General features: G+C 34.5%; 1 protein-coding gene across 5 annotated transcripts in view; it reads left to right on the top strand.

Annotated features, from left to right (window-relative positions):
• Window positions 1–18,580, top strand: part of LOC112305483 (probable E3 ubiquitin-protein ligase HERC4) — a 146,347-nt gene that overhangs the window by 99,546 nt on the left and 28,221 nt on the right. For 3 of the 5 annotated variants that reach the window (XM_024561212.3, XM_024561210.3, XM_045196068.2), the window contains 4 exons: window positions 7,705–7,871; window positions 8,501–8,567; window positions 10,983–11,065; window positions 14,831–15,014. In XM_024561212.3, the coding sequence (XP_024416980.2) occupies window positions 7,705–7,871; window positions 8,501–8,567; window positions 10,983–11,065; window positions 14,831–15,014 (501 nt within the window). Of the gene's footprint in view, window positions 1–7,704; window positions 7,872–8,500; window positions 8,568–10,982; window positions 11,066–12,289; window positions 12,755–14,830; window positions 17,885–18,580 lie in introns of those variants that run through there. The other 2 variants (XM_053922699.1, XM_053922700.2) reach the window with 2 other exon arrangements.

Here is an 18,580-nt window from a genome sequence, read left to right as displayed (position 1 = left end):
GAAAGACAGAGAGGGCTATATGTTCTTTCTTTTGAAAAATATTTTATTTATTTATTTTTAGAGAGAGGGAAAATGAGGGAGAAGGAGAGAAAGAAACATCAATGTGTGGTTGCCTCTCCTGTATCCCCTACTGGGGACCTGGCACACAACCCACGCATGTGCCCTGACTGGGAATCGAACCAGTGACCCTTTGGTTCACAGGCCGGCACTCAAGCCGGCACAGCTTTTTTATAGGTAAAATGCACATAACATAAAAGTCACCATTTTATGAATTTTAAAATACACAATTTGGTGGCATTTAGTACATTTGCAGTGTTGTGCAACCGTAGTACGTGATGAAATGTTCTAGTACATTTCATCATCTCAAAGGGATACATTAAGCAGTTACTCCCCATTTCCTTCCTCCTCCAACCCCTGACTACCACTACTTTACTATTTATGGATTTGTCTTTTCTTGATATTTGCTGCAACTGGAATGAAACAACAGTGTGGCCTTCTTTTCTCTGGCTTCCTTGTTCCTTTTAATAGCTGAATAATATTCTAGTGTCTGGATATACCACATTTTGTTTATCCATTTACATTAACTGATGGGCATTTGGGTTGTTTACCTCTTTTGGTAAAATATTGTGAATATTGCTGCTGTGACCACTCATGTATTGTACAAGTTTTTGTTTATACACTGCTTTGCAGTTATTTTGGTTATATACCAAGCAGTGGGATTGCTGGGTTATATGAAAATTCTGTCTTTTTGAGGAGCCACCAAACCTTTCCACAATGGCTGTACCATTTTATATCTCATTCAGCAATATATGAGGATTCCAATTTCTCCATATTCCTGGTGCCAATGTTTGCTGTTTCCCTCTTATTATTATATATATTTTAAATATATTTGTTTATAATTTCTTATTAATATAGTGGGTGTAAAGTGATGTCTCATCATGGTTTTGATTTGCATTTTACTAAGGGCTAATGATGTACTTGCCTGGTCATTGTATATCTTCTTCAGCAAAGTATCTTTTTTTTTTTTTAAAGATTTTTTAAATTTATTTTTAGAGAGAGGGGAAGCGAGGGAGAAAAAGAGGGAGAGAAACATCAGTGTGTGGTTGCCTCTTGCACGCCCCCTACTGGGGACCCGGCACACAGCCCAGGTCTGTGCCCTCACTGGGGATTGAACCGACAACAATTTGGTTTGCAGGCTGGCACTTGTCCGCTGAGCCACACCACCCAGGGCAGCAAAATGTCTTTTTAATTGGATACTTTTCTTTTAAGAACTTTTTTTTATATATTCTGGATACTAGACCCTTATCAAATACATGACTTATACAAATTCTCTCCCATTCTGTGGGTTGTATTTTTACTTTCTTGATAATGCCCTTTAATACACTGAGGTTTTAAATTTTAGTAAAGACTTAGTTGTTTGTTTTTTTCTTTTGTTGCTTGTGCTTTGGGTATGATAATAAAGAAGCCATTGACAAATTTAAGGTCATGAAGATGTAACACTGGGTTCTCATCTAAGAGTGTTATAGTTTTAGCTATTATATTTAGACCTTTGATCTATTTTGAGTTTATATTTGTGTACAGTGTGAGATAAGAGTTCAACTTCATTCTTTCCATGTGAATACCTGATTGTCCTATTGTTTGTTAAAAAAAAAACCAAACTATTCTTTCCCATATTGAATAGTCTAGGCACACTTGTTGAAAATTAGTTGACCATTATGGATTTCTTTCTGAACTCTTCCGTTTTATGCTGGTGATGTATATTGTCTAACCATTGGCCAGTACCTCACTCTCTTGTTCACTGTGCTTTGTAGTAGGTTTTCAAATTGGAATGTGTGAGTCTTCTCACTTTGTTCTCATTCAATATTGTTTTGACTATTAGGGGTCCCTTGCAATTCTGTATGAATTTTAGCTTTTCCATTTTTGCTAAAGAAAGACCATTGAGGTTTTGATAAAGAATATGTTGAATCTCTAGATCACTTTGGGAAGTATTACCATCTTAACATTATTGCCTTTCAGTACGTGAACATGCGATATCTTTGCATTTATGTAGATCTTCAATTTTTTTCAGCAGTATTTTGTAGCTTTCAGTGTATAAATTTTGCACTTCCTTTGTTAAATTAATTTGTAAGTATTTTGTCCTTTTTGATGCTCGTATAATGGGATTATTTTTTTGCTTTTATTTTTGGTTCATTGCTAGTGTACAGATAATACAACTGATTCTTGTGTATTGATCTTGTATCATGGAACTTCGCTGAATGCATTTATTTGCTCTAATAGTTTTTTTGTGGATTCTTTAGGATTTTCTGTATTTAGGATCATGTCATCTACAAATCCAAGAGATTTCATTTTACTTCTTTCTTTCCAATTTTGATACCTTTATTTCTTTTTCTTGCCTGATTGCCCTGAGTAGAACTTGCAGTACATTGTTGAATACAAGTGATAGTAGTGAGTGTGCTTCTCTCTTGTTCCTGATCTGAGTGGGATGTTAGCTATGGGTTTTTTTTCATAAAACCCTTTCATCGTGTTAACAATGTTCCCTTCTCTGCCTAGTTTGTTGAATATATTTACCATGAAAGAGTGTTGCATTTTATCAAATGCTTTTTCTGCATTAATTGAAATGATCATATTATAGTTTCCTTCCTTCCATTAATGTGATATATTACATTGTTTGATTTTCTTATGTTGAACAACCTTGCGTTCCTGGAATAAAGCCCACTTGATTATGATGTATAATCCTTTTAATATGCTGCTGAATTCGGTTTGCTAGTATTCTGTTGATGATAAATATTTCCATATTTGTGAAGGATACTGGTCTATAGTTTTCTTCTTTCTGTATGTGATGTTTTTGGTTTTGGTATTATGGTAGTGCTGACTTCATAGAACAAATTAGGAACAGTTACCTCCTCTTTCATTTCTGGGAAGTTTGAGAAGGGTTGGTGTTAATTCCTATTTAAATGTTTGGTGGAGTCTGGCCCCAATCTTTACTTTTGGGGGAAGGTTTTTGATTACTACTCAGTTTCTTTTCTTGTAATAGTATTATTTTTCTTTTTTTTTTGTTATTTTTTCATTTACTGATTTTAGAGAGCGGGAAGGGCAGAGAGAGAGAAACATTCGTTTGGTTCCATTTATTCATTGCTTCTTGTGTGTTCCCTGACTGGAGTTTGAACCCCCAACCTTGGTTTATCAGGATAATGCTCTAACCAGCTGTGGAGCTACCTGGCCAGGGCTTTGGGTTTTTTTGTTTGGTTGTCTCTTTCTTTTCTTTTTTCTTTTTTTCCTCTTTTCTTTTCTTTCTTTCTTTCTAGACTTTTCTAGTTCTTCTAGCATCTGTTTGGTAGTTTATGTGTTTCTAGGAATTTGTGTATTTCATCTAGATTATCTATTTTGTTGGCATGCAGTTATTCATAGTATTTTCTTACTATCCTTTTTATTTCTGTAGGTTGATATTAATGTCTCCACTTCCAATTCTGATTTTAGTAAAGTGAGTCATCTCTCTTTTTTTCTTGGTCATTCTAGCTAAAAGATTTGTCAATTTTGTTGCTCTTTTAAAAGAATCCGTTTTTGGTTTTAATTGCTTTTGTGTATTGTTTTTATTCTCTATTTCATTTATCTCCACTTTATTTTTGGATTTTATTTATTTTTAGAGAGAGGGGAAGAGATGGAGAGAAACATTGATATATGAGAGATACAATGATGTGTTGCCTCTCACAGGCTCCCAGCTGGGGACCTGGCCCACAACCCAGGCATGTGCCCTGACCAGGAATCAAACCAGCGACCCTTTGGTTCGCAGGCGGGCACTCAGTCCACTGAGCCACATGAGCCAGGGCCCAATTTCTGCTTTTTGATTGCAGAATTTAATTCATTTACATTTAAAGTCATTAGTGATAAGGAAGCACTTCTGCCATTTTGCTATTTGTTTTCTACGTCATATTTTCTTTGTTCTTCAATACCTCTGTTATTGCCTCTTTTTTGGTGTTTGATATTTTTTCTAGTGTATTGTTTTGATTTCCTTCTCATTTTCTTTTCTGTATGTGTTATTTTCTCAGTAGTAATTCAGAGGGTATCAGTTAACATCTTAATTTTAAAAGTCTAGTTTGAATTAATATCACCTTTACTTCAATAATATACAAAAACTCTGATCCTAGAATAGCTCTGTCTTATGTACCCATCAATGTAGATTTATATTATCATTAGTTTATGTTTGTGTTTTAAACCATAGAGTTACAAATCAAAAATTCAATAATACTACATTAACTTCTATATTTACCTTTGTAACTACCTTTACTTTACAAAGTTCTTTAAGTTTTTTTGTATGTCTTTGGGATACTGTGTGGCATCCTTTCCTTTTAGCCTACAAATTATAGCATTTCTTGTAGGGAAGGTCTAATAGCAACAGACTTCCTCATTTTTTTCTTTATGTAAGATTTTCCTGGATATAGAATTCTTTCTTACCAGTTTTTTTCTTTCAGCACTTTAAATATGTAATTCCACTGCATTTTCATATGCCTGGATTCTGATTAGAAATTAGCTGTTAATCTCATTCAGAAGCCCTGCTATGTGATGAGTTGCTTCTTTTTTGCTGCTTTCCATAGTCTCTTCATAATTGCCTTTCAACACTTTGATTATAAGGTGTCTGGGTATGGATCTCAAGTTTCTCATGTTCGGAGTTTGTTGAGCTTCTTTGGATATTAGATTTATGTCTTTCATCAAATTTGGAAAGTTTTCAACCATTCCTTCAAATATTTTTCTACCTCTTTCTCTCCTCTCTTTCTGGGACTCTACTATTCGTGTGATGGTACAATTGATGGTATCCCACAGGTCTCTTAGGCTCTGTTCATATTTCTTCACTTTTTTATGCTATTATTTTTCTAAGTAGGTAAGCTGAATTGACCTATCTTCAGATTTGCTGATTTCTTATTCTGCCTGCTCAAATGTCCTTTTGTTGTACCCCACTAGTGAATTTTTTATTTCAGTTATTGTACTTGTCCGCTCAAGAATTTCTATTTGGTTTCTTTTTATAATTTCTATCTCTTTATCGATATTCTCTATTTGATGAGACATTGCTATCCTGCTTTTCTTTAGCTTCTGGGTTTTTTTTTTTTTTATGGTTCTTTAGCTCTCTGAGCATATTTAAGATAGTGGATTTGAAGTCTTTATTTCATAAGTCCAATATCTGGGCTTTCTCAAGGGCAGTTTATATTTCTTTTTTTCTTGTGAATGAACTATGTTTTATTATTTTCTTTGCATGCTTAAGAAATTTTTGTTGAATACTGGACACTTTTTTGTTTAACACAGTTTCTTGTTTGTTTTCCATAGCAGCTTTTATTCCTACAGGTTACTTTTGTCTTTTATTGTGATCCTTGGCTTTTTATTTACACTTAAGAGTGTGACACTGGAAAGCTACCTAGATACTTTATGTTTATAGTTATCTGCTCAATGATTTACAGGTATTATTCAGAGTGAGTAAGTGGGGGAACCCTTAAAGGTCAGCATATAAAGTTTTTTACCCTGTGAATGTTCAAGAAAAGTTGTGGTAGTGTTTGAAATAACTGGAAAGAAAAGCCAGGGTTCTTATTGGTCACTGTACAGACCTCTATTTGATCCCTTTCCATCAGCTGTCTCAGATTAGACTTTTGTTCCTTTTCTCCAGAAGTGGCAACGGACTTTCTACCAGACTTCTACTTTCAGTCCCGCTCTAATACCTTTGACTTTCAGATCTTATGTTTTACCAGCTGAGCTTTCTGGGCTACCTCTGACTTTACACATATTGATTGGTACTTCCAATTCCTGAGCCTGTAGCACCCATTAGCTTGTTTTTCATTGGCTTTCTTCCTACAAGCTACTATTGCAGTTTTTTCTGCTTTATCAAATCACTTACCAGCCATTTACCTATTTTTTTAATATTTTGAAATATTAACATCTCTTCGGTGCTATTAAAACTGTCCCGAGCCCTGACCGGGTGGCTCAGTTGATTGCAGTGTCATCCCATACACCAAAAAAAAAAAAGGTTGCAGGTTCGGTCCCTGTTCTGGGCGTATATGGGAAACAACTGATTGATGTTTCTCTCTCACATTGATCTCTTTCTCTCCTTCCACCCCCCGCCAGTGGACAGAGGATTTAGAAATTAAAAAAACTCTCCTCTATTTTTTTTTTCTTGAGGGTTTATGCCATTTTTCTTCCTTTACTCTCATTTAAAGGGATTTCAAAGGAAAACATAGTAAGAACATTAGGCAGCCTTCCCTACTTAAGAAGGACTTTATAAACTTAAGTGCACTGTTGGAGATCACAAAGGAAAAAGATTAATTTGACACTAAAAATATGAAATTTATGCATAACAAACATAAAAGGCTTATGACAGGATATATGTAACAAATGTGACATGAGGTAATGCCCCTAGTATATGAAGAATTAAAGTACAAATATATAAGAAAACACTAAAACCTGAAAAGATAAATGGGCCAAGTACATGAAAAGGCAGTTCACAGGCACACAAAAAAAATCCCTACTTTTCAGTATCATTAACAGTGAAAAATACATACTAAAACAAGTCATTTTTAACTGATAAAAAATGTGTTTGTGTGTTTATAGTGTGTATATGTAGATGAAAATATAGAAAGATAGGCATTTTCCTGGGCTACACATGGCAGTGTAAATTGGAACAGGTGTGAAGGAAAACAGTTTAGAAGTATGCTAAACCTTTTCACTGTGTAATTCTTCCTTACAGTGCAGAAGTTCTCCTAATGAAATATTCCAAACTGTGAACCAAAATATATGCAAAAAAGATGCCTGTCTTATTTTAAGTATTACTAACTAGTTAGAATAACAAACACTTATTAAGCCTTTTCTGTGTGCTTTGGGAACTGCACTAGAAGCATTTTATATACATTATCCCATTTAATCCTCACAACCACCATGTGATATAAATAATACTTTTATATTTGAAAACACTGAGGCTAGATGGTGACTGAACCATATCTGGAGCCCCAGATCTATTTAAAAAAACTTTTTTCTCTTTAACTGGTACTCCTGAAGACTTTTCTGTGACCGTATATTACTCTCTCAAGATGGGGGGAGAGGTTGAATGAGTATTCTTTTCAGTGTTTTAACAATCTAAATGTCCAGTCATAGTAAAATAGCCACTTTAGCAAACTATGATACTTTTGTATGATATACGCAACCATTAAAAATCACGTTCTGGGAGAATATTTAATGACGTAAGAAAATACTTATAAGTAGAAAAATGAAACTGCAAATATCTGTTAACATTATTTTTCTGAACTTACAGTAGATAAAAATACATAAAAATATTGTTAAATTGTTTGAGTTGTTTTATGCTTTTTTTATTTTCCGTATTTTGGATGTTCATTAAATCAGAAAAAGTTTTAGTCAATATCTATTAATTTAATGCTTTAATGATATGGAAATGTTGATATTTCTGGGGAAAAAGCCAGTTATATATATAGTATGATCTCAGCTAGATTTTAATTTTGTCTAGTCAACACATCAGATGAAAATGTACAAAAATACTAGCAGGGATGTATCCCAGGGAGATAGGAATGAGAATGTACTTTTTTCTTGTTACTCATTACTTTTTTCTGTATTTTCCAAATTTTCTACAAGTATTTGTTTTTGTAATAATCAAAAAAAATATTTACTCTTTGAACTTGGAGAACAAGTCTTTACTTTTTTTCCTTATATTTTTAGACATTTGAAGACAGTGATTTGTTCCATTTGATTGGTGTTGTCTGTGGATTAGCAATTTATAATTTTACCATTGTGGACCTCCATTTTCCTTTGGCTTTATATAAGAAACTGCTGAAAAAGAAGCCATCCCTGGATGATTTGAAAGAACTAATGCCTGATGTTGGGAGGTTAGTTGTAAAAAGTGGCAAGGGTGGTGTTTAGGAAATAGGGAATGTGTAGAAAGTTTTCCTTTTAGGAATAATTATATTTTGTTGTTCTTTTTTTAATTTCCAAAATAAAAGCTGTTCTAATAAAGGATAGCCCAATGTATTACTTGATCCAGAATTTTCTACTGACAGACTTAAGAGGTATAAAACAATTTGCTAAATTTTTAGTGGTTTAACAGTACTTTGTGAATACCAGATACAAAATTTAGGAAGGTGTTCCCTGAGAGTAGTTAAATGATTTACTTGGACTTTGATCGCCTTCATGCCTAGCTGGAATATGTAAAATTTCTCTTTATTTATTACATAAAATGGAATAAAAATTGTATATACATAAGGACAAATGATAAAAATAGGTGGATACATGGCCTTGTATATTGAGGAAGAGATAAAAATCTTAGAATGATATTTTACCTTCAGCGTCATTTTTAAGTTTGCTATTATACATCTACCATACTGAAACAAATATAAAAGAACAAATTAATAAAAGAATTTTACCAAAAATGAAGGAGAATTATATACTTACTCATAAGCAAAACAGTCAAAATACCCCATAATGTTTTACCTAAAAGGAACATTTTTTTGTTTTGCAGAAGTATGCAACAGTTACTGGATTATCCAGAAGATAATGTTGAGGAAACATTTTGTCTTAATTTTACGGTAAGATGGAAAGCCATAGGGTAGCCTTATTATTCATCATCCCTTTTATTTAACAGTTGTGCCTTATGGTATTTCTTTATTCTGATGGATGGAGTTCTTAAAGAACCCTTTAGCTAACATTTATTGAGCATTAACTATATGCTAGTCCTGGTACATGCATTTTATTTCATTTAATCCTCATAACAGTCCTATGAGATTGGTATTACTATCCTTATTTTACAGATGAAGGAAACTGAAAACAATCATTACATGTCAGAGATAGTATTTATACCCAGCTCTGTGACTTCAAAGCCTATGTGCTTTATCATTACACGAAAGATCCTTATAAATATAGGGGTCATCTTTATTCAAGTGTTCATTTTTGAGCCTGCAATTACAAAAATATTTTAGAGAAGCAAAGATTATTGTAACATGAGAATATTCACTAATGAATTTACCATTTAAAAAATGAATTTCCACTCAGACATCCCTTTCTGCTTCACACTAACGTTTTTCTTTGCCCATTTTGTCTGTCTTACTGTTGGCTGACGTACATAATAGAAATGCACATACATTGAAATATTATTTGGAAAATGAAATTGCAAATCTTGTAAAAGATGCAGAATTGTGTTAATTTAGTGAAAAGAATGTTGAATAACTGATCCAGTCACTTGAAGAGCTGTTGACAAATCAGGATCCGGCAAAAATAGACTAGTTGACAATTAAGGAAGAAAAAAATCAAGGCTTATGATAAGGCACTTCAGAAGGGAATGATTTGAATATTATAAGTTAGACTGTTAGGGAAAGGTAAAATCTTTGGGGCTTTTTGAAAAACCTTATTTCCATATTTGTTTTCCTCCTAAACAGTCCTCTTTATAATCTTATGGTCAAAGCTGACAAAAGATACCATATTCTCGCAGAATTTGCCAAAAAAATTATGTGCCCCCTCAGAAAAATTTATATATTCTTTGATCTTTTTAAGAATTGGCACATGGTGCAATTTTAAGAAAATTGGTTAGGTTTAAGGTAAAATAAATTTATCTCAGTAATTGTTTATGTGAAGGAAAAAATCTTCCCTGGACTTTTTCTTTCTGTAACTTTGAAATTTTGATTCCTTTGTTCAGTTAATTCATTTATAAGTATATAAGTTGTCTTTGAATCTTTATTAATCATCTCAATTGAGTAAACATTGATTTCCAAGCATCTTAATTTCTAATTTATCAATCACGAAGTTTGTGAATGCTTAGTTTATCCAAGAACTATGGTAATTAGAACATTCCCACTGCCATTTCTTTTGAGAGATTTTTAGTGGCTCTTTATTGCTTGCTGAATAATAGCTTTAGAGTGGGCTTCAAAGACATTTGTAATCTGGCTTTCTAACTTTCATTGTATTCTTCCATTCATACCAAGTGTTACCATATTGCAGTTTTCTTTCACATACCCCACCTTCCTGGTTTTTAGCGCCATACATTTTTCAGAACTTAGTATCTACTTCCATATCTTTCCTTTTGTTCAGTCATTATGCTCAGTCAGAAATTGCACCATTCCCAGTTTTTCACAGCCCTATTCATTCGTGTAGATGCTTTTTAAATGACGCGTCTTCCTCGAGGTCTTTCACGCTTCTCCAGTCGGAACTAGGTTTTCTTTCCTATGTGGACTGATAGCATTTTGTTCATGTCTCTCTTATATCATTATTTTATTATAATGAGTTGTTTACACATCCCGTTTCTTCTTTACTAGACAGGAAACTCCAGGGCAGGGATTTATTTATCTTTTATCATCTGTCTCCCACTATAGTGTTTTTAAATAGCAAGTACTAAAAAATGTTTTAATAGAACAAGATAATATTCCAAAAAGAGGAAATAGAGAAAAGATGCAAAGGTGGAATGGTAATATTTATCGGAAAGTTAGCAGGCTATAGGAAAGGGAAATAAAAAGTTTCAAAATAACCAACTGTCTTTATAAACCAAGTTAACGGCATAACTGGGAAAATCACCTGTGACCAAGAAGGCAACAGGACAGATAGGAGGAATGCAGGACTAGCAGCTTTCCAGTGGGAAGAATGCACAGCTGGTCCAAGCTGAATGCATTCTGACACTTGAATTCTATTACTTTTCCAAGGAAAACAAACTTTCTAATATTTTACTCCTGTAATTACCAGTCTAAAGTTGTATGCACAATAAATACTCAGTTTTCTATTCTTCACTAACCAAACACTTGGTAATTTGTAACTAGTTAGTCTTGGTAGGATTTCAGACTACAAGAGAAGATGAAAATTTGCAGATGTGACTTTATACAGAATTCAAATAAGCTAATAGTAGCAGAATTTTACCTCATTTATTAGTTCTTATATTTAATGAGGGAAAGGTAGACTGTAATAACAGGTTATTAATAAATTTTGGGTCTGACATTGACTTTTTTTAAAAATTTAAATAGATCACAGTTGAAAACTTTGGTGCAACAGAAGTGAAAGAGCTGGTTCTAAATGGTGCAGACACAGCTGTTAACAAACAAAATCGGTAAGTGAATTGTAGCAGCATCAGTGGTAGTAATAAGATTCAATAGGCATTTTTTTCTGTATTTAGAAACATGTCACAACCTTAAGTTTCTACTCATAAAACTTAACTTTTTTAATGATCAGTGAGGAAATAATTTGCCTTTTGCTCCTGAAATCCCTTCAAGATATTAATAAAGGGTTAAAAAGATCATAAACAACAAGAACAAAGAGAAGAAAGAGGAGAAAACAGCAAACACATTTTTGGAAGCTAGAAGACAGTGGTAACTAACTTAAGCCAACCAGAGGCAGGTGTAACTAAGATGGACTGGGAGGAGCCAAGAAGGCATCCAGGTCATATTGTAGAATAAAGACTCTGAAATTAAGAGTAAAAAATATGTTAGAAAATGCATGGGCTTTAGGGGAATGCTGGAAACAAGTAGATTAGCTGTTACGAACAGCAGTTAGAAACCCATTTCCTTTATCACACCAGTAGCCTGGAAACTTCCCCTCTCTGGCCTGAGCAGAAGATTGGAAATTTACCTTCTGGAGAGATTAAAGTAAAGGTACTGTGGTTTTGAGGACTGTTAGACACAGCCAGGGACAATTGGCTGAACTGAAACAGGGAGTTTGTAGGATTCCTGTGTGGAAGAATCCTACAATATATGGTAGGATTCTGCCTAACTTTTAAATGTGAATGGATAGCCAAAGGTCACTAAGGCATTTAAGGAAAGACCAAAACAGTTGAAAAGAATTTCAAGTAAACAGAAAAAGTGCAGGATGAAGAAACTGAAATTGGTATCCTCAAAATGATAAGGATAGTATCCATATGGATACTATTAAAAGTTAAAAGAAGTGGAATGAATGGAATTTGTCACAGAAATGGTAATGAAAAATTTCCCAGACCTGAAGTGCCTTTTAAGATTGAAAACATGGAAGTGAAAAAAAGACACATATCAGGCAAAGTACATGAAATTTCAAAATTCTGGAAAAAAGGGACCCTAAAAGCCTTCTGGGGTGGGGGGTGGGGGGGCGGGTATGGTGGTGGGAATAAAGCAGACCATATACAAAGAATTAGAGTCAGAATAGCAGACTACTAATGAGTGACACTAGAGCTAGATCAAAATTCTAGGAGAAAATGATTTTTATCTTAGAATTTTATATTGAAACTATCAAGTGTGTGAATGTATAAAAACATTTTCATACATGCAGAGTCTCAGAGAATTTCCTTCCAATGCATTTTTCTCAGGAAGTTACTGGAGGATGTGTTCTACCAAAACAAGCAATTAAACCAAGAAAAAGGAAGACATAGGATCCCCCAAAATAGGATCCAATATAGGAGAGAGGCAAAGAGGATTCCTTCTGCAGGAACAGCAGTATGTAGAAGGAGTACCAATCTGGGTTAGAACAAGAGGGCGGAGGGCTTCAGGATGTTTTGTCTCCAGGAGAAAAATGCAGTTGATGCTACCTAATATATTTGAATGAATCCAGAGGAGGTTGACAATTCTGTTGAAGTTGGGGATGAAGTAGTAAACTAAGGGAAACAAAAGTTGTTTTTAAGAAAAGAAAGGTAACCACTGAATACTCTGTAGCTTAATTGTGAATAATATTTATAATAAAAATGTTAGCAATGAATATTGAACCAAAAATTGTTATAATGGGAACAATTACATGCCTCTGGGAGGCAAGGTGAGATTAGGGCAATTAAATAAAAGGTAAATCCTGCCCCGGGTGGTATGGCTCAGTGGATTGAGTGCCGGCCTGCAAACCAAGTGGTTACCGGTTCGATTCCCAGTCAGGGCATATGCTTGGGTTGTGGACCAGGTCCCCTGGTGTGGGGCGTGTGAGAGGCAACCAAACATTGATGTTTCTCTCCCTCTTTCTCCTTCCCTTCCCCTCTGTCTAAAAATAAATTTAAAAAATATATTTTTTAAAAAAGGTAAATCCTCACTTTTCACAATAGATATTCAGTTCTTAGATATTAATTTAAATTTGAAAAGTTAAAGAATAACAATAGAAACTGTGTTGTTGAAGATTGAAGGTAAATACCAGGAGGAACAGCAGGAAGAGTTAAATAGTTGCCTTTGAATAACAGGAATTTCTGGTGGAAAGGTGTAGGACCAGAGACCTGCTTTGTTCTCTTCAATTCAGTTATAATTCTTTAGACAAACTAGTTCAATGACTGTTGCCAGGAATTTCATCCCAATGATTATAATCCTGATTCTGCTCCTTAATTTAGTAGTTGATGTCTCCTTGCCTCAGTCTCTTTTTTTGTAAAATGGGGTGGTAAATGGTAACTACTGCATAGAGTAATTTTGAGGATTAAATGAGGCAATAATTTTAAGATGCTTAGAATAGTACCTAGCACATGTATGTGCTCAGTAAATGTTGGCTGTTCGAATTATTACTGTTGGACATTTTTAACTGTGCATATGTCTTACTTTGATAAAAATGAAGCTGTTTCTAAAATAATGTGAAAAAAACTAGGTTTTCTAGCTATTTTTTTAATACTGGTTTTGAAAAACTATGATTTTAAAAGATTTTTTTTTGCTTTTTAAAATCTCTAGTGTTGGACTAATTCTCTAAGTTTCTAAAAAATATTATTTCACATAGATTAAATACTTTAGAAATAATTGAAAGAATCTCGATCCTGTACTACCAGTCCTACTTATATAATGAAAGTGTTGGAGACAAAAATATTAGTACATAAAGCAATTTAGCCTTTTTTGCTTAAGGGACTTTCAAGAGATGTAACTAATATAGATAAATTTGACTTTCTAATTAGGTGAATTATAAAATTATGCATTAGAAAATTGTTTCTTCTCACCAGAACCTAATATATTTTATATTTTGCAATGGTGTCCTTTAACCCTTTTTTCTCTTTGTAAATTTAGTTTGGAATTATAATTTCCTAAGAAAATTATCTGTAGATGACTAAAGTTACCAGTATTCCATGTGTAGAATCATTCTTTTTAATTTTGAAGATAAGATTATAAAATACTGAAATCCTCTAGTACCCATTCTCACTACTTATTTGACGAGATGACTGCATAAAGTGTTTGTGGCTAACAGAACAAAATCGAATAAAATTGTAATTCTAATCACAGGGTTAAGGGGCTTTTCTTTTTTTCTTTGCAGTTTCCTTTTGTATCACAACAGGCAAAAAACCCATCAGAACTGTGTGTATGTATACACATGTATATATACACATATGTACATTTGGAAAGAAACTGAGCTTGTAATCTCTAATGTTTATCCTAAAGGAATGCTTAATTTTGCCCCTTGGTGTTGAGTTTTTAAAATAAGTTTTTTCCCAGAGTTCTTAAAACCCAAGGGAAACTGACTATATAGTATGTCAGATAGCCTGAATCCTAAAACTCAATTTTTCATCACCTAATACCTTTAACAACAGATTGCTCTTTTTAGGGATGCATGTGGAGTGATGCATATAAATTGTAAATAATTAGTGACTATGATGAAATTATTTTGATAGCCATTTGCATTATCTTTCTATTAGGAAATGACATGTTTCACTTAAGAATAGCCAGGAATGCCTGTGAATGATTGATAAGTCTACATGTCTCATAGATATACCAGATTTTTGTATAGAAAGAATTAGAAACTTCTCCATAAAGACTTTGTCCCCTTTGAACCCTATTCATACTTAATCAGTTTTGTGGATAAGTAGCAAAAAGGACAGGATCACTCAAAGTTTTAATAAGACTACAATATGTATTCTCCCTTAAAAATGATTTTTATATTCTTTGCATGTGTGATTTTTCATTTCTAGGCAGGAATTTGTTGATGCTTATGTGGATTACATATTCAATAAATCGGTGGCTTCCTTATTTGATGCTTTTCATACGGGCTTTCATAAAGTCTGTGGAGGAAAAGTCCTTCAGCTCTTCCAGCCTAATGAACTGCAAGCAATGGTTATTGGAAACACAAATTATGATTGGAAGGAACTGGAAAAGGTAGGGGGGAACATATCTGTGATATTGTTTCAGTGTAAAGGCAAAAGGAAAACATGTCTGTTGATAGAATTCTTATCATTTGTTGTTTTCCATTTTACACTATTACGGTCACTTTTATAGGAAAACATGTCTTACTCTACAATGTGTGCATTTTAATTGTGTATGAATTAGATAGCATTTCTGTATTTGTGGTATTGATGGTGTTCATATAGAAAAATATCATCTATGACAGGGGCTGGATAGAGCCCCAGCTAAAACTGAATGGCTAAAACCTTTAAGATAGCTAACATGAAAAAATACAATACTAAAACAACAAAGATACATAGAACATTGGGAACTCTCATACATTGCTGGTGGGAATAAAAATGGTATAGCCACTTTAGGAATAGTTTGGAGTTTTCTTATAAAGTTAAACATATACTTACTACATGGCCTACCTGTTCCAGTCCTAGGTATATTAAGTTATGTTTACACAAAAATCTATAAATGGCCCTGACTGGTATGGCGTAGTGGATTGAGCACCGGCCTGCTAACCAAAAAGTCACTGGTTCGATTCCCAGTCATGGCACTTTGCCTGGGTTGTGGGTTAGGTCCCCAGTAGGGGGCACGTGAGAGGCAATCACACATTGATGTTTCTCTTCCCCTCTTCCTCCCTTCCCCTCTGTCTAGAAATAAATAAATAAATAAAATCTTTAAAATAAATTCTATAAATAAGAGGGGAATAGGGAGTTACTGTATTAAATGGGTACAGAGTTTCAGTTTTGCAAGATAAAAAGGGGTCTGGACATGGATGGTGGTGATGGTTGCACAAGAGTGTAAATGTACTTAATGCTACCAAACTGTGCACTTAAAAAGGGTAAGGAGAGTAAACTTTATGTTTGGTGTGTTATACCACAATTTTTCTAATACTGTATTTTTAGAAATTTTCAAACAAGTCAAAAACTGGAAACAGTGCAGACAGATGTCCTTCGGTAGTTGAATGGATTAACCACCTGTGTTGTATGCACACAGTGGAATACTACTGAGCAATCAAAAGGAATGCACTGTGGACACATGCAACAACTGGGATGACTCAGCATCCTTAGGCGGAGTGAAAGAAGCCAGTCTCTAAGGATTACCTACTGTATGGTTCCATTTATATGACACTCCTGGAAAGACAAAACTGTGGCGAACAGAAGCTAGGGGTGAAAGAAGTGTTAACTGAAGGGGGTTACACAATAGTGTTCTGTAGGATGGTGGAACTCTTCAATATCCTGTTTGGTGGTGGTGGTGGTTACATGAATAATGTATAGATATGTTTAAAGGTCAGAAAAGTATATACACACCCAGAAAAAATCAATTTTACTGTGTAATAATTCATACAATTTTTAATTTAAAAAAATTTAGGACTTCTGGTTAGATATAATGGAATAAACACACATCTGTCTTTGCTCACTCCCAGAATCTCCCTAGAATGACAGTGAAGGAATAGAAATACAAATTCTAAGACCAAAACAATTTTTAAAAAACAGTGAACAGGAGAAAAAGTCGTTCTGGAAAATAGGTGGATGAATTTTTGAGGTTCCCAGAGGAAAGAAGATGGAATTGTAAGCCTCTGGAGGGACAGGGTGATCAAGCTGCAGCCCATTTCACACCCTGGAATGTTGGACAGGCTCAGGAATTGCTGTTGCATGTTACTGTAATGGCGGGGATGTGGGTTTGGACTAAAAGCAATAGAATTACTTTAAAGCTGATTTGGGCAATTACTGAACTCTTTGTATTCCCTCTCCTACCCAACCAAAGACAACTCTATAGGGAGGCTTTAGAACCGGGGTGCGGGGGGACCAGGTAGAACTAAGGGTGACACTCGGAAAGGCAGTACCCGGCTCAAACCCTCCAGAAAAGGAGTGAAGATTTCTGTTTGGGGTAAATTGATCTGATTACAAGAAAGAAGAAAGCTGTACTCTACGGAGACTCCCAGTAGACATGGATCCTACCACCTCCAGTCACCTGGAAATGAAAATGATATGATGGCCTCTCCTTACACTTTAGATCCTACGCAGTTTGTCCTTTGGTCTCATCTCCTATTATTCTTCCTTTACCTTACTCTGCGTTAGCATTATTGGCTCCTTCGCTGAGTTTAGAACCCTCCAATAACATTCCAGCCTTGGGGCCTTTATATTTGCTATTCCACGTACCTGGAATTCTCTTCACCTTGATAACTGTAAATGGTTCTTGCTCTTTCTTTATGCCTTCATACCTTCTCAGAGACCTTCGCTGGATAATTAACCTAAAGTAGCATATGCACACACATGCACACACATTGTCTCCTTTCCCTGCTTTATTATTATTTCACTTCATTTTTCAATTACAGTTTACATTCAGTATTATTTGTATTAGTTTCAGGTATGCAGCGTACTGGTTAGATAATCATATACTCTACAAAGTGTTCCCTCAATTTCTCAAGTACCCACCTGACACGTACAGTTATTACAGTATTATTGACTATTCTCTATGCTGTGCTTTACATCCCCGTGACTGTTTTGTAACTACCAATTTGTCCTTCTCAATCCCCTTCACCCTCTTCACCATCCCCCAGTCTCCCTCCTGCTTTATTTTTCATTAAAATGTGACATAATTGTCTCTACTGTCTGTTACTCTTTACCCCTCACTACAATGTAAGCGCTATGAAGGCAGGATTTTTTGTCTCTGTTCCCTGCTGTGTTCCCAGAGCCTAGCACTCAGTAATGACCTAAAACCTTGCCTGATAGAATTCATGGAAGTATTCATTCAATGAGACAGTAATTTTTTAGTATATTTCAGTATACTTATATTTAGTATACTTCATTTTTTTCCATTTTATATCTGATTCATTATAATTTTAGTGACTTTAAATGCTCTGTCTTCATCAGGACTGTGTACACATTTCTTCAGAATCACCTAGAGGTTTAAGAAAAAAAGAAAAATCTTTAGCCATCCTCATCCTGGCCAGGTCCAGGTATTCAGTTGGAGTGTCGTCTTGTATACCAAAAGGATGCAGGTTTAATTCCCGGTCAGGGCACATACTGTATTTTGCCATGTATAATGTGCTCCCATGTATAATGTGTGCCTACATTTTTATGTGCATCATACATGGGATTATGTTTCCATTATACCCATGTGTAATGCTCATCCTATTTTTTCCCTCAAAAATTTGGGCAAAAGGTATGTATTATACACAGAAAAATAGGACACCTAGGTTGCAGTTTCGATCCCCGGTTAGAGTGTGTATGGGAGGCAGCCAATCAGTGTTTCTCTCTCACTTGTTGTTTCTCTCTCTCCCTTCCTTTCTCTAAAATCAATATACATGTCCTCAGGTGCAGATTGGAAGAAAAAAAAAAAAGACTTGAGCCATCTTCCTTTTATTCCCCACTAATGTTCTCACAGAATTTAATTCAAAAGAAGTTAATACAATAACTTCTGTAATTCAAGCCATTTTATCCAAATTAAATTTCTGCAGATTCCTAGCAAATATTTTGTAGATTTCAAGAGTTCAATCATTGAGATAATCATGGCTACAAATAGAGGCCAAAACTTAAGAATCCCAT

Source organism: Desmodus rotundus, chromosome 4, assembly GCF_022682495.2.
Source record: "Desmodus rotundus isolate HL8 chromosome 4, HLdesRot8A.1, whole genome shotgun sequence".
Lineage (NCBI taxonomy): Eukaryota > Metazoa > Chordata > Mammalia > Chiroptera > Phyllostomidae > Desmodus > Desmodus rotundus.
The sequence above is the reverse complement of the archived record's forward strand: the minus strand, read 5'-3'. Positions and strand labels throughout refer to the sequence as shown.